Source organism: Somniosus microcephalus, chromosome 8 (assembly GCF_052327205.1).
Source record: "Somniosus microcephalus isolate GS21.2 chromosome 8, FLI_Smic_1.0, whole genome shotgun sequence".
NCBI lineage: Eukaryota > Metazoa > Chordata > Chondrichthyes > Squaliformes > Somniosidae > Somniosus > Somniosus microcephalus.
The window spans coordinates 270,137,172-270,152,108 of record NC_140994.1 but is presented as its reverse complement, the minus strand read 5'-3'; the positions used below and the strand labels follow the sequence as shown (position 1 = coordinate 270,152,108).

At 50.4% G+C, this 14,937-nt stretch overlaps 1 protein-coding gene across 4 annotated transcripts in view; it reads right to left on the bottom strand.

The window, feature by feature from the left end:
- Positions 1-228: 228 nt before the first annotated feature.
- hmmr (hyaluronan-mediated motility receptor (RHAMM)) overlaps positions 229-14,937 on the bottom strand; it is a 91,618-nt gene continuing 76,909 nt past the window's right edge. For 3 of the 4 annotated variants that reach the window (XM_085996075.1, XM_085996073.1, XM_085996074.1), the window contains 2 exons: positions 5,038-5,200; positions 229-1,506 (listed from right to left, as the gene is read on the bottom strand). In XM_085996075.1, the coding sequence (XP_085852201.1) occupies positions 1,487-1,506; positions 5,038-5,200 (183 nt within the window). In that variant the 3' untranslated portion in view covers positions 229-1,486. Of the gene's footprint in view, positions 1,507-5,037; positions 5,201-14,937 lie in introns of those variants that run through there. The other variant, XR_015079418.1, reaches the window with a different exon arrangement.

Sequence of the window (14,937 nt, the reverse complement as noted above, 5' to 3'; positions counted from 1 at the left end):
GTTTGATCATTACACAGTACTTTACTACAGAAGTTTTGAAAGAATTAGACACTGAAGGGGCTGCAATCTCTCTGCTGTCCCCTTCTCTCTACCCCTTTCTTTTCACTAGTGTCCGAGTGCAATGGTTGGTCCTCCAACTAGCCTGTGTGCACCAAGACCTAGAGTCGCAAGCCCTACAGCCAGTGACAAAAATAAAACTGCGAGATGTGAAATGAACAGTCAATCACCTTTAAAACGCAACAGCACCTTTATTAACTAAAAAACACTTGAAGTTTCCACCATCACCACCAAGTTACTGGTTAGTACTGCTAGTTTATCAGCATTACCAGCAGACATTACAAGAATGACCGAATTTTAACTATAAATAAACTCGTGTTGATTCTCTCCGGCGTGGAGCATGACAGAACAGAGATGTCTCAAATTGGATTGAGCCCAGTTTTATTCCTAGATTTAATCTTTTGTACATAAACAGTCACTACCCAAATACATAGCTTAAAATGTTACATTTTTACAGTAATATTAAACCCCAAAGGAAGCGCTTGAACATGACTGAGGATTACATTTCAGAACAAGTGGTGGATGTTTGCTCACTTGGTTTGCCCCAAAGTAGGCTAGCAGTTTTAATGTCACTTTGTACAGGAGGTGCTGCAGAAAGAATTGTCAAACCAAGGAGCAGATCTTGCTCTCCAGAGCTTGCTAATTGTGACAGACTGATGATTAGGCTCCAGCCTTCCATAGGTGAAGCTTGCTCTGGGATTAGGCAACCTCCTACAGTCTGTGCGATAATGATCCGCACTCCGACCAAATCCAAGGGTTCATTTTCCCCTCCCCACCCCTATCCAACCACACAGCCCATGTGATGGAAGTAACATACACCCATTGAACATCATCCCAGAACTCAAATTGATTATAATTTCTCATTTAACCCCAGACCTCATCTTATTTAGCAATATAATTTTACCCTTTCTAAAAAGTACTGTTAAGTGAAACTGTTGAACTATTGTGCAAGGCAAATGTAGAATTACACTTTAATAGATTTAGATCAGCGATCTTTATTAGCAGTCCAGTTCCTTGGAAGCTCATTCATCTTTACAAATGCTTTGTGAAGCCAGAACCGTTTATTCTACCCAGACATCAACTGACAGACGCTGCAGAATTATTTACAATCTAACCCAAATGTACATTTGGTTATATAAAAATTGCTCACGAATAAAATTACAATGATAAGGGTCATTCACAAATTAATTTACATAATCCAGAGATTTTTATTTATAAATGCAAATTTTAAAATTTGGGACTTAACCCAATTTGAAAAAAAAAACAGAAAATGACAAAATCTGTGGAGCAAGCTTGTTCCTGTGGTATACGACAATCTGTCTCAACATCAGCCATCTGATCCACAGTAGCATTACCAGGATCTCATCCCACTCGGTGTTCTCCGCCTGGTGACTTGCAATCAGACTTCAGGTCCTCAGAGCCGCAGAACTCAGAGTACATTTGTGTTCCCTATAAAAACAAGTAATTCGCACAGAAAATGCTATTTACACATACACACTATAGTAAGTATTGAGCTAGGCAGTATTACAACAAGCAGATGACCTTAACATGTATTGGTGACATTGCCAAACTACAAGCTCTGCATCACTTGGTTTTTCCTCATTCACCGTATGTGGGTGTCACTGGCAAGGCCGGCATTTATTGCCCATCCCTAGTTGCCTTCAAGGTGGTGGTGAGCCGCCTTCTTGAACCGCTGCAGTCCGTGTGGTGAAGGTGCTCCCACAGCGCTGTTAGGGAGGGAGTTCCAGGATTTTGACCCAGTGACAATGAAGGGAAGGCCGATATATTTCCAAGTCAGGATAGTGTGTGACTTGGAGGGGAACTTGGAGGTGGTGGTGTTCCCATGCGCCTGCTGCCCTTGTCCTTCTAGGTGGAAGAGATTGCAGGTTTGGGAGGTGCTGCCGAAGAAGCCTTGGCGAGTTGCTGCAGTGCATCTTCTAGATGGTACACACTGCAGTCACGGTGCGCTGGTGGTGGAGGGAGTGAATGTTTAAGGTGGTGGACCGGGGGGGGGGGGGGGGAATGGTTAAGGTGGCAGACGGTGGGGGAGGGAATGGTTAAGGTGGTGGACGGGGGTGGGGTGGGGGAATGGTTAAGGTGGTGGACGGGGGGGGGGGGGGGGGGTGTGGATGGTTAAGGTGGTGGAGGGGGGAATGGTTAAGGTGGTGGACGCGGGGGGATGGTTAAGGTGGTGGACGGGGAGGGGGAATGGTTAAGGTGGTGGACGGGGGGGGGGGGGGGGAGATGGTTAAGGTGGTGGACGGGGTGGGGGAATGGTTAAGGTGGTGGACCGGGGGGGGGGGGGGGGGGGGGGATGGATAAGGTGGTGGACGGGGCGGGGGGGGATTGGTTAAGGTGGTGGACCAGAGGGGGGGGGGGTGCCAATTAGGAATAAAATTAAAGTGTAATTCTGAACCATTTAGAATGAGATGCAAACCATCATTTGGATGCTCCAGGCCGCACAGACTGGATAGGAAAGGACCTTCAGCCATCGATGGCTGTTCAGAGATGATACAAGCACATGAATCCCTCCCTGCCCCAAGGCAGCAAGTTACCCGGCCAATCGTCACTCTGCCAGCATGGACCCATTGAGCAGGCTGATGATTGGTTAGCTTATACCCACCGTGGTGAAGGACTGAAATACCAACACTGTTTCACATCAAGGGGAGTCTGGCAGCCTCTTTAAAGTCAGAATTGTGGAATAAGGGACCAGGGAAGCTCACTGAAGCAGACACTGTAAAGGGGTCTGGAGACAATTCGGCAGGGCTGGGGTATGGAATGAATCTGAAAGGAAGAGGTTTGTTTCTGCCTTCACTTACTCCTAAAGCCTCTTGCCTTTTAAGTGGAAAACAACTTCATTCATCAGGCCCCATCTTATTCTGGAATTCAAAAATAAATCTGCAGCACGTTTGAAGATCTACTGTACCCAGTTGGTTTGCAAGTCCTGTATAGTGCTCGATGTCCTTGGGACCAATAGCCCTAGAGTGAGGGACCAGGCAATACAAGAATCCTACCCCTTTCCATGGGCAGACACAGGCTGGGCCAGAGTGATGCCCAAACAGTCAGTCCCCTTGGACTGTGCCAGTCTCAAACGAAACTTGTGCTCAAATGCGTTAGGACAATGCCTCCAGATATCAGGTGGACCTCTCCCCTACACGGGGCAGTAGATAATGGAGCCTGCGTAGCTCGTGGACCTGCCCACAAACTAAAGCAGGAACAGGTGGACAGCCTAGAACGATGATAAATGACACAAGCTCTGCCTTAGTGGACCAGCTCAGAATTGTGTACTGAACGTACCCAACCCCACAGCTCACATCCTACTGGCCACTGAGCGCCAGCAGACTGCAGGCAAAGGGGTACTACCACACGCACACATTGCATCCCGGCAAACCCCCATCCCGGTAACAAAGATATATTGCCAGTTAGAGCAAGGTTAACAGACAGAAAACAAAGAGTAGGGATAAACGGGTCTTTTTTAGGATGGCAGGCTGTGACTAGTGGGGTACCGCAAGGATTGGTGCTTGGGCCCCAGCTATTCACAATCTATATCAATGATTTGGATGAGGGGACTAAATGTAACATTTCCAAATGTGCTGATGATACAAAGCTAGGTGGCAGTGTCAGTTGTGAAGAGGCTTCAAGGGGATCTCGACAAGACTCGTTTATCCCTACTCTGTTTTCTGTCTGTTAACCTTGCTCTAACTGGCAAAATATCGTTGTTACTGGGATGGGGGTTTGCCGGGATGCTCTGTGTGCGTGTGGTAGTGCCACTTTGCCTGCAGTCTGCTGGCACTCTGGCAGATGGAATATAATGTGGATAAATGTGAAGTTATCCACTTTGGTAGAAAAAACAGAAAGACAGAGTATTTCCTAAATGGTGAAAGATTGGGGAATGCAGATGCTCAAAGGGACCTGGGTGTCCTTGTACATGAGTCACTGAAAGTGAATGTGCAGGTGCAGCAAGCCATTAGGAAGGCAAATGGTATGCTGGCCTTCATTACAAGAGGATTTGAGTACAGGAGTAAAGAAGTCTTACTCCAATTATATAGGGCCTTGGTGAGACCACACCTGGAGTACTGTGTACAATTTTGGTCTCCTTACCTAGGGAAGGATATACTTGCCATAGAGGGAGTGCAACGAAGGTTCACGAGATTGATTCCTAGGATGGCGGGACTGTCGTATGAGAAGAGATTGAGTAAACTAGGCCTGTATTCTCTTGAATTCAGAAGAATGAGGGGATCTCATTGAAGCATACAAAATTATTACAGGGCTTGATAGGGTGGATGCTGGGAGAATGTTTCCCTTGGCTGGGGAGTCCAGAACCAGGGGTCACAGCCTCAGGATAAAGGGACTGAGATGAGGAGAAATTTCTTCACACAGAAGGTGGTGAATCTTTGTAATTCTCTACCCCAGAGGGCTGTGGAGGCTCAGTCATTGGGTATATTCAAAACAGAAGTCGATAAATTTCTGACTAGTAAAGGCATCGAGGGATATGGCAATAGGGCCGGTGAATGGAGTTGAGGCAGAAGATCAGCCATGATCTCATTGAATGGCGGAGCAGGCTCGAAGGGCCGAATGGCCTACTCCTGCTCCTATTTCTTATGTTAAGGTCATGCATGCAACTGGGGAAACATGCGATGTGGGTCCCTCGCCATACCTTGTCCCTCGCTTGCTGAAGGAAGCAGTCGGCAGGGAGACTGGTCTCCTACTACTTGCACCACCACCTAGAGAGGCTGCATAATGCCCTAACCCCACCCGTACCCAATGTTCTGCAAACCTGCTGGCCTAGGCCCCTCTCCTATAGCAAGGAACAACCCTGGCCAGTCAGCTCACAGTACTGCGTGTCAAGGCAATGTATAAAACTACGACCCTAATTATGCATCTGCAATGTCCTGGTATCTGAACGTCCCATAAGCCAGGAGAGCAATTAAATGTAACCAAGTTCAACAAGACCGCGAGAACATCTTTCCAGTGGTTTACCTTCTTTCAGCGGTGTTGTAGGAGCAACATTCTCCTTCGCAGGGTGTTGGAAAGTTTTGACTGGATCGAAGCGTCTGGTGCCTTGAACCTTGCTACGCTGCTCTTGATATTTCTGCTCCGCCTGCTTCTCCTTCAATAGCTGGGCTCGTAGTTTCGTCAGCTCCTGCCAGGTACAATGATGACCAGATCAGACATTTACTTCCCACAAGCCACGTTTCTCTATTTCCCCATTAAAAAAGATATCGATTTACATGAAATTTACCATGAAAACCCCAAATACCATCCTTGTGTTCCAGATAGCAGAGATTGAAAATTGCCTGGGAAAGGGAAGAATGAGCAAAGGACATTCAGCCCATCAAAGCTCCTCCTTCTAGTGGTGTTGTAGCTAGTGACTTGGACATGCGGCTAATAGATCATAGAATGGTTACAGCACGGACGGCGGCCTTTCGGCCCGAGCCGACTCAGCGAGTCCCACTCCCCCGCCCTTTCCCCATAGCCCTGCAAATGTTTTTTCTTCAGACACTTATCTAATTCCCTTTTGAAAGATAAGATCGAGTCTGCCTCCACCACCCTTTCAGGCAGCGCATTCCAGATCCTAACCACTCGCTGCGTAAAAAAGTTTTCTTTGGTGCTTTTACCAATCACCTTAAATCGGTGTCCTCTGGTTCTCAACCCTTCTGCCAGTGGGAACAGTTTCTCTCTATCTACTCTGTCTAGACCGCTCATGATTTTGAACACTTCGATCAATTCTCCTCTCAATCTTCTCTGCTCCAAGGAGAACAACCCCAGCTTCTCCAGTCTATCCACGTAACTGAAGTCCCTCATCCCTGGAACCATTCTAGTAAATCTTTTCTGCACCCTCTCGAAGGCCTTCACATCCTTCCTAAAGTGCGGTGCCCAGAATTGGACACAAGACTCCAGTTGGGGCCGAACCAGTGTTTTATACAGGTTCATCATAATTTCCACACTTTTGTACTCTATACCTCTATTTATGAAGCCCAGGATCCCGTATGCCTTTTTAACCACTTTCTCAACCGACCCTGCCACCTTCAACGAAATGTGCACATATACCCCCAGGTCTCACTGTTCCTGCACCCCCTTTAGGATTGTACCATTTAGTTTTTATGTCCTCTCCTCATTCTTTCTACCAAAATGTATCACTTCACACTTTTCTGCATTAAATTTCATCTGCCACGTGTCCACCCATTCCACCAGCCTGTCTACATAAGAACATAAGAAGTAGGAGCAGGAGTAGGCCATACGGCCCCTCAGGCCTGCTCCGCCATTCAATAGGATCATGGCTGATCCGAATCTAGACTCACGTCCACTTCCCTGCCCTCTCCCCGTAACCCCCAATTCCCTTATCTGCTAGGAAACTGTCTATCTCCGTTTTAAATTTATTTAATGTCGCAGCTTCCACAGCTCTCTGGGGTAGCAAATTCCATAGATTTATTACCGAGTGAAGAAGTTTCTCCTCATCTCAGTTTTGAAAGGGCAGCCCCTTATTCTTAGATTATGCCCCCTAGTTCTAGTCTCACCCATCAGTGGAAACATCCTCCCCGCATCCACCCGATCAAGCCCCCTCACAATCTTATATATGTTTCGATAAGATCGCCTCTCATTTTTCTGAACTCCAATGGGTAGAGTCCCAACCTACTCAACCTTTCCTCATACGTCAACCCCCTCATCTCCGGAATCAACCGAGTGAACCTTCTCTGAACCGCTTTGAGAGTATATCTTTTCTTAAATATGGAAACCAAAACTGCACGCAGTATTCCAGGTGTGGCCTCACCAACACCCTGTATACGTCTTCCTGAAGTCTATCACTCTCCTCCTCACTGTTCACTATGCTTCCAAGTTTTGCAAATTTTGAAATTGTACCCTGTACACCCACATCCAAGTCATTAATATATATCAAGAAAAGCAGTGGTCCTAGAACCGACCCCTGGGGAACACCACTGTATACCTTCCTCCAGTCCGAAAAACAACTGCTCACCTCTCCTCTCTGTTTCCTGTCACTTAGCCAATTCCGTACCCATGCTGCCACTGTCCCTTTTATTCCATGGGCTTCAACTTTGCTGGCAAGCCTGTTCTGTGGCACTTTGCTGAAAGTGTACATGGATTTCCAAAAACCTATGTCAACCGCATTGCCCTCATCAACCCTCTGTTACCTCATCAAAAAACTCGATCAAGTTGGTTAAACACGATTTGTATTTAACAAATCTGTGCTGGCTTTCCTTAGTTAATCCACACTTGTCCAAGTGACCTATCAGACCCTGGAGCACATCATTGAGCACTGCCCTCCGAGGAAATTCACAGGCAGCCGACAAGATATCCACGCTGTTGCACCGGAAGCTTTGGCCTGGATATCTGACTCAGATATTGACATTTGATTTGCTACTGCCATACCGTTAGAAATCAGGTGTCCAAAATGTATATGGTTATGCGAACAAAATTGAGATACAATCATGTAAATACAGCATTATTTGCATTAGAACTAGACAAAAAGTCTCTTCAGACTAGTCTTAAAATAATTAGATAGACGCTTAGAATCTGCTTGTGGTTTGGTTCCCTGTGGGTGTTATAGCATTCTGCAGTGTGACAGTCAGAAATAATCTTGTTTCCAAGTTAGGATTTCAACCTTGTTTATATGTTTCTCTAATTGGACTAACTAAGGCTCAATGTCTACATTTCTTCTATTACTAATAACCATGATGTAATGCTAAGGTAGGAAGTGGAGTTAGCTTAAGAAAACTGCTTGTAAGGATAATTAAAAGTTAATTAGGATAAAAGACAGACTAAAAGGAATTTGAGGAGGTTAAGGTAACCATCTTAGGATGGGGCCGTTTGCTAGATGAAAGTGAGATAACGACTGGCTGAAGTGGGACAGCTCTGGCTTGGGCCTCCTGATTAAAAGGGGACGAGGTCAGGCCTTGTACTTGCTGTGCCAGGGAGGATAGAGACAAAGAGATAAGACATGAATTTCAAAGGAAGAACCTTCAGAAAGATTAAACAATAAGACAAATTGGATGTGATCATCAGACCTCTTGAGGGCTTTCATCCAAGAATTGAGACAAAGAACTTGATGACCCATTGGGTAATGAGGTTTTAGGGGAACCGCTATAGGTTAAATGGTCTGGTCAACAATCTGGCCTCAGGCCCACCCCTAAAAAAGAGAATAAAAGTAACACCGAGTGCTTGCCCACGCAGATGGTGGAGGGAGGAGCCAAGCTGAAGTTGGGCTGGTCGAACGCTCTTTTGAGTGATCCCATGCTCACCAATTCAAAGGTTCTAGATGAGAGAAAGAGAGACCGCAAGCCAGAGAACCGTTCACGCATGCCAGCCATTGTCTGACTGGGACCGGAACCAGCTGCTTGTCACGGTCGTATGTTTTTGCCGTATAACTAGCATGTTGTATTCCATCTTAAACTCTGATTAAACACAATGGCCTAGAAATTCACTGGTGCCCCGTTTGGGGCACCCACCTCGCCAGGGCGCCGGAAGTACCGCCCCGGAAGGAGTCGCGGCCGCCCGCCGCAAATTCACTTTCAGCGCCCCAGAGGGAAGCGCGGCGCTACTCGAGGCGCCCCGCATCCTTCTTGGGGCGCTGCAACTGAAGATCACAGCGCAACGTGCCGCAGCGCCACACCGCGCTGCGGTACTGCAGGCCTTCCTCCCCTTCTTAAAGGGGAGGGGCCTGCTGCAGCGCGCTCGAAGAGTGCGAGTGCCAGCAAAAGAGCCCGGCACTGAGAAGTGCCGGGCTCTTGGGACACAGCCGGCACTCCGCGCGAGGGGGGGGGGGGGGCGCCCGCAGGAGGCCGGGGACGGCGGCACCGAGGTGCTGGCAGGTGGCCAGCAAAAAAATGGCCGCCCCGCACCTCAACCGCTGCAGGTAGGCCCCCCCTGAACCGGTCACAAATTGCGACCGGCGTTAAAGCAGGGGGCGCGACTAAATTTCGCTAGCGGGGCGTTGCGCACACCGATGAAGTCATCGGTAGCGGCGCAGCGCTAACGGCTAGCGCCGCCATTAGCGTCCCGCTAAATTTAGCGGGAGGCGTGGCCAGTGGCGTACAACCCACTAAGTGCCCTCTTAGGGAACTAACGGGTGGCGCAGCCACGGAATATCTAGGCCAATATACCCACCATATTGGTTTGCACTCGATCCTGATTATTTGAAAGACTAGAGATAAGCTACTAGAGCGGAATCTCTGGAATATCTCTGGCAGGGGAGAACTTATTGGTCATTCAGACACTCAACACAAGTTCCGAAGTGACACTGACTACTTACAACAGGGTCGTTGGTGCTTCCGGCCCAAGGGTTCCCACACCGTGGAATGAGTGAGCTTTAAAGTTGCACACACAAACAGCACAATAGTTACTTTATCTTTAACAGTCACTCTTTATTGCTGCTCAGATGGTCAAGCTAGTGAGAAGCTGAGCCTGGTCTCAGCTGAGGAAAGGGAGACTCAGCGCCCTAATCCTCACTGGAAGAAATCATAAATTGGAAGAAATAACGAGACAAAACAGTCTCTTCAGACTGGTGTTAGAATAACTGGAGAGACGCTTAGAATTTGCTGATGTTCTTGGTTCCCTGCGGATGTTGTAACATTCTGCACTGTGGCGGTGACCTTGTTTCCAGACTAGCTGTCTGCTAGAAAGGTTGTTGACTATAGCTTTGATAATCTACCCTGGGCCCACCCCTAAAAAAAAGAGTAAAAGAGATATCTAAAGAGCTTTCAGCACAGACGGCGAAGGGAAGGGAAGAGCTGTTCGCGCACGCCAGCCGTCTGCCCGATCGGGACCAATACCAGCCGCTTGTCACGGTCGTGTGTCTACTATGTCTATCGTGATTGTGTGCTGTACTTAACTTAAACTGCCGTTCCTTAATAAAATGCCATACAATTCCTAAGACCCTTTGGGTAATCTGTGTGCGACCTGTAATCCAAATCTTACATCACCCACGTGTATCCAAGGCTGTTAAGAGAAGCAAGGGAGGAAATAGCGCAGGCGCTGACCATTTTCCAATCCACTGTCTACAGGTGTGATGCCGGAGGACTGGTAACATTGCACCGTTGTTTAAAAAGGGAGCAAGGGATCGACTGAGTAATTAGTAATGAGAAAGGATTAATTAGCAATCTTGTTGTGCGAGGCCCCTTGGGGAGGAACGATCATAATATGACAGAATTCTTCATTAAGATGGAGAGTGAAGTATTTGACTCAGACTAGGGTCCTGAATTTAAATAAAGGAAACTACGATGGTATGAGGCGCGAGTTGGCTAAGATGGATTGGGGAACGTTACTTAAAGGATTGACGGTGGATAGGCAATAGCAAACATTTAAAGATCACATGGATGAACTACAGAATTTGTTCATCCCTGTCTGGCATAACAATAAAACAAAAAAGGTGACTCAACCGTGGCTAACAAGGGAAATTAGGGATAGCATAAGATCCAAAGGAGAGGACATATAAATTGGCCAGAAAAAGCAGCAAACCTGAGGATTGGGAGCAGTTTAGGATTCAGCAAAGGAGGACAAAGGGATTAATTAAGAGGGGGAAAATAGAGTACGAGAGTAAGCTTGCAGGGAACATAAAAACTGACTGTAAAAGCTTCTATAGATATGCGAAGAGAAAAAGATTGGTGAAGTCAAGCGTAGGTCCCTTGCAGTCAGAATCAGGGGAATTTATATTGGGGAACAAAGAAATGGCAGACCGACTAAATACATACTTTGGTTCTGTCTTCACAAAGGAGGACACAAATAACCTCCCAGAGATGTCGGGGAACAGAGGGTCTAATGAGAGGGAGGAACTGAATGAAATCTATATTTGTAGGGAAACGGTGTTGGGGAAATTGATGAGATTGAAGGCCGATAAATCCCCAGGGCCTGATAATCTACATCCTAGGGTACTTAAGGAAGTGGCCCTAGAAATAGTAGATGCATTGCTGGTCATCTTCCAAAATTCTATAGACTCTGGAACAGTTCCCATGGATTGGAGGGTAGCTAATGTAACCCCACTATTTAAAAAAGGTGGTAGAGGGAAAACGGGGAATTATAGACCAGTAAGCCTGACATCGGTAGTGGGGAAAATGCTAGAGTCCATTATAAAAGATGTAATAGCAGAGCACTTGGAAAACAGTGACGGGATCGGACAAAGTCAACATGGATTTACAAAAGGTAAATCGTGCTTGACTAATCTACTGGAATTTTTTGAGGATGTACAGGAAACTCTTCTGTATCCGGCACTGGGATGGTGCCGGTTGATTAAAAATTCTGGAAAACAAAGAAGGGACATGGAGTGACAATAGCCCAAGGTACAGGGGACCAGGTTCCACAGGCACAGGGGACCGGGTTCCACAGGCACAGGGGACCGGGTTCCACAGGCACAGGGGACCGGGTTCCACAGGCACAGGGGACCGGGTTCCACAGGCACAGGGGACCGGGTTCCACAGGCACAGGGGACCGGGTTCCACAGGCACAGGGGACCGGGTTCCACAGGCACAGGGGACCGGGTTCCACAGGCACAGGGGACCGGGTTCCACAGGCACAGGGGACCGGGTTCCACAGGCACAGGGGACCGGGTTCCACAGGCACAGGGGACCGGGTTCCACAGGCACAGGGGACCGGGTTCCACAGGCACAGGGGACCGGGTTCCACAGGCACAGGGGACCGGGTTCCACAGGCACAGGGGACCGGGTTCCACAGGCACAGGGGACCGGGTTCCACAGGCACAGGGGACCGGGTTCCACAGGCACAGGGGACCGGGTTCCACAGGCACAGGGGACCGGGTTCCACAGGCACAGGGGACCGGGTTCCACAGGCACAGGGGACCGGGTTCCACAGGCACAGGGGACCGGGTTCCACAGGCACAGGGGACCGGGTTCCACAGGCACAGGGGACCGGGTTCCACAGGCACAGGGGACCAGGTTCCACAGGCACAGGGGACCAGGTTCCACAGGCACAGGGGACCGGGTTCCACAGGTACAGGGGACCGGGTTCCACAGGCACAGGGGACCGGGTTCCACAGGCACAGGGGACCAGGTTCCACAGGCACAGGGGACCAGGTTCCACAGGCACAGGGGACCAGGTTCCACAGGTACAGGGGACCAGGCTCCACAGGCACAGGGGACCAGGTTCCACAGGCACAGGGGACCAGGTTCCACAGGCACAGGGGACCGGGTTCCACAGGCACAGGGGACCAGGTTCCACAGGCACAGGGGACCGGGTTCCACAGGTACAGGGGACCAGGTTCCACAGGCACAGGGGACCAGGTTCCACAGGCACAGGGGACCAGGTTCCACAGGCACAGGTACAGGGGACCAGGTTCCACAGGCACAGGGGACCAGGTTCCACAGGCACAGGGGACCAGGTTCCACAGGCACAGGGGACCAGGTTCCACAGGCACAGGGGACCAGGTTCCACAGGTACAGGGGACCAGGTTCCACAGGCACAGGGGACCAGGTTCCACAGGTACAGGGGACCAGGTTCCACAGGCACAGGGGACCAGGCTCCACAGGCACAGGGGACCGGGTTCCACAGGCACAGGGGACCGGGTTCCACAGGCACAGGGGACCGGGTTCCACAGGCACAGGGGACCGGGTTCCACAGGCACAGGGGACCGGGTTCCACAGGCACAGGGGACCGGGTTCCACAGGCACAGGGGACCGGGTTCCACAGGCACAGGGGACCGGGTTCCACAGGCACAGGGGACCGGGTTCCACAGGCACAGGGGACCGGGTTCCACAGGCACAGGGGACCGGGTTCCACAGGCACAGGGGACCGGGTTCCACAGGCACAGGGGACCGGGTTCCACAGGCACAGGGGACCAGGTTCCACAGGCACAGGGGACCGGGTTCCACAGGCACAGGGGACCGGGTTCCACAGGCACAGGGGACCGGGTTCCACAGGCACAGGGGACCAGGTTCCACAGGCACAGGGGACCGGGTTCCACAGGTACAGGGGACCAGGTTCCACAGGTACAGGGGACCGGGTTCCACAGGCACAGGGGACCGGGTTCCACAGGCACAGGGGACCGGGTTCCACAGGCACAGGGGACCGGGTTCCACAGGCACAGGGGACCGGGTTCCACAGGTACAGGGGACCGGGTTCCACAGGTACAGGGGACCAGGTTCCACAGGTACAGGGGACCAGGTTCCACAGGTACAGGGGACCGGGTTCCACAGGCACAGGGGACCAGGTTCCACAGGCACAGGGGACCAGGTTCCACAGGCACAGGGGACCAGGTTCCACAGGCACAGGGGACCAGGTTCCACAGGCACAGGGGACCAGGTTCCACAGGCACAGGGGACCAGGTTCCACAGGTACAGGGGACCAGGTTCCACAGGCACAGGTACAGGGGACCAGGCTCCACAGGTACAGGGGACCAGGTTCCACAGGTACAGGGGACCAGGCTCCACAGGTACAGGGGACCAGGCTCCACAGGTACAGGGGACCAGGCTCCACAGGTACAGGGGACCAGGCTCCACAGGTACAGGGGACCAGGCTCCACAGGTACAGGGGACCAGGCTCCACAGGTACAGGGGACCAGGCTCCACAGGTACAGGGGACCAGGCTCCACAGGTACAGGGGACCAGGCTCCACAGGCACAGGTGCAGGGGACCAGGTTACACAACCAGAGGTGCAGGAGCCATGATTACATGGCAAAAGGTACGAGAACCCCGGTTACACAGCCACAAATATACAGTATACGGAAACCTCAAAACCTACTCCAGAATTTTGCCGGTTATTAGAGAATTCCGGATAATTAGGTGCCGTTTAAACAAGAGTTTCCTGTAACTGGTAGAATAGATAAGGGAGAACCAGTGGATGTGGTGTATTTGGACTTTCAGAAGGCTTTCAATAAGGTCCCGCATAAGAGATTAGCGTGCAAAGTTAAGGCACATGGGATTGGGGGTAAGGTACTGACTTGGATAGAGAACTGGTTGGCAGACAGAAAGCAAAGAGTTGGAATAAACGGGTCCTTTTCCGAGTGGCAGGCAGTGACTAGTGGGGTAACGCAGGGATCGGTGCTAGGACCCCAGCTATTCACAATATATATTAATGATCTAGACAAGGGAACTAGATGTAATATTTTCAAGTTTGCAGACGACACAAAGCTGGGTGGACGTGTGTGCCGTGAGGAGGATGCCGAGAAACTCCAGTATGATTTGGACAGGTTGGGTGATTGGGCAGATGCATTATAATGTGGATAAATGCGAGGTTATCCACTTTGGTGGCAAAAACAGTGATATACCTATCAATTCCTCCAATAAAAGGCGAAGAGTTACGAAGGTGACTAAAGGTTTTTATTGACTAAATAACAGAGCCCACTCTCGTGGGTGATCCGATCCAAGCAGGAGGAATACCAGTCAGTCGCTCACCTTTATACCTGGCCTGGTGGGTGGAGCCAAGGCGGAGTCGGCGGTGGTCATCCCAGGTATAGCAGTGTGGCAAGAGGCGACCTCGTACCGTGATACAATAGTGGTCAGTGATACAGTTATAACGAACAGTGGTGAACAGTGCTAACTACTAACAGTGATACGATAGTGAACGTGGTTTACCACATTCACCCCTTGTTTAGAATTAAGTCCGGCGGGGTGAAGTGTACTACCAATTCTGGTAGGTCAGTCTGTCCGGAGGCTTCGTAAGCCTCTCCGATCGCCGCAGCGGTGGTGTTGCCTTATCCGGTGCTGGTGCCTTATCCGGTGTTGATGCTGGTGTTTGCGTGGTCGGCGAGGGCTCGTGGGGTTCCGGCATGCCGTCTACCTGGGCTGGGGTTGGGGGGGGTGGTGGCGGTGTTTCCGGATCGGCTGAGGGTGCGAGGTCTCGTAGGGAGACAGTGTCCTCCCGCCCGTCTGGGTACGCCACGTAGGCGTACTGGGGGTTGGCGTGCAGGAGGTTCAC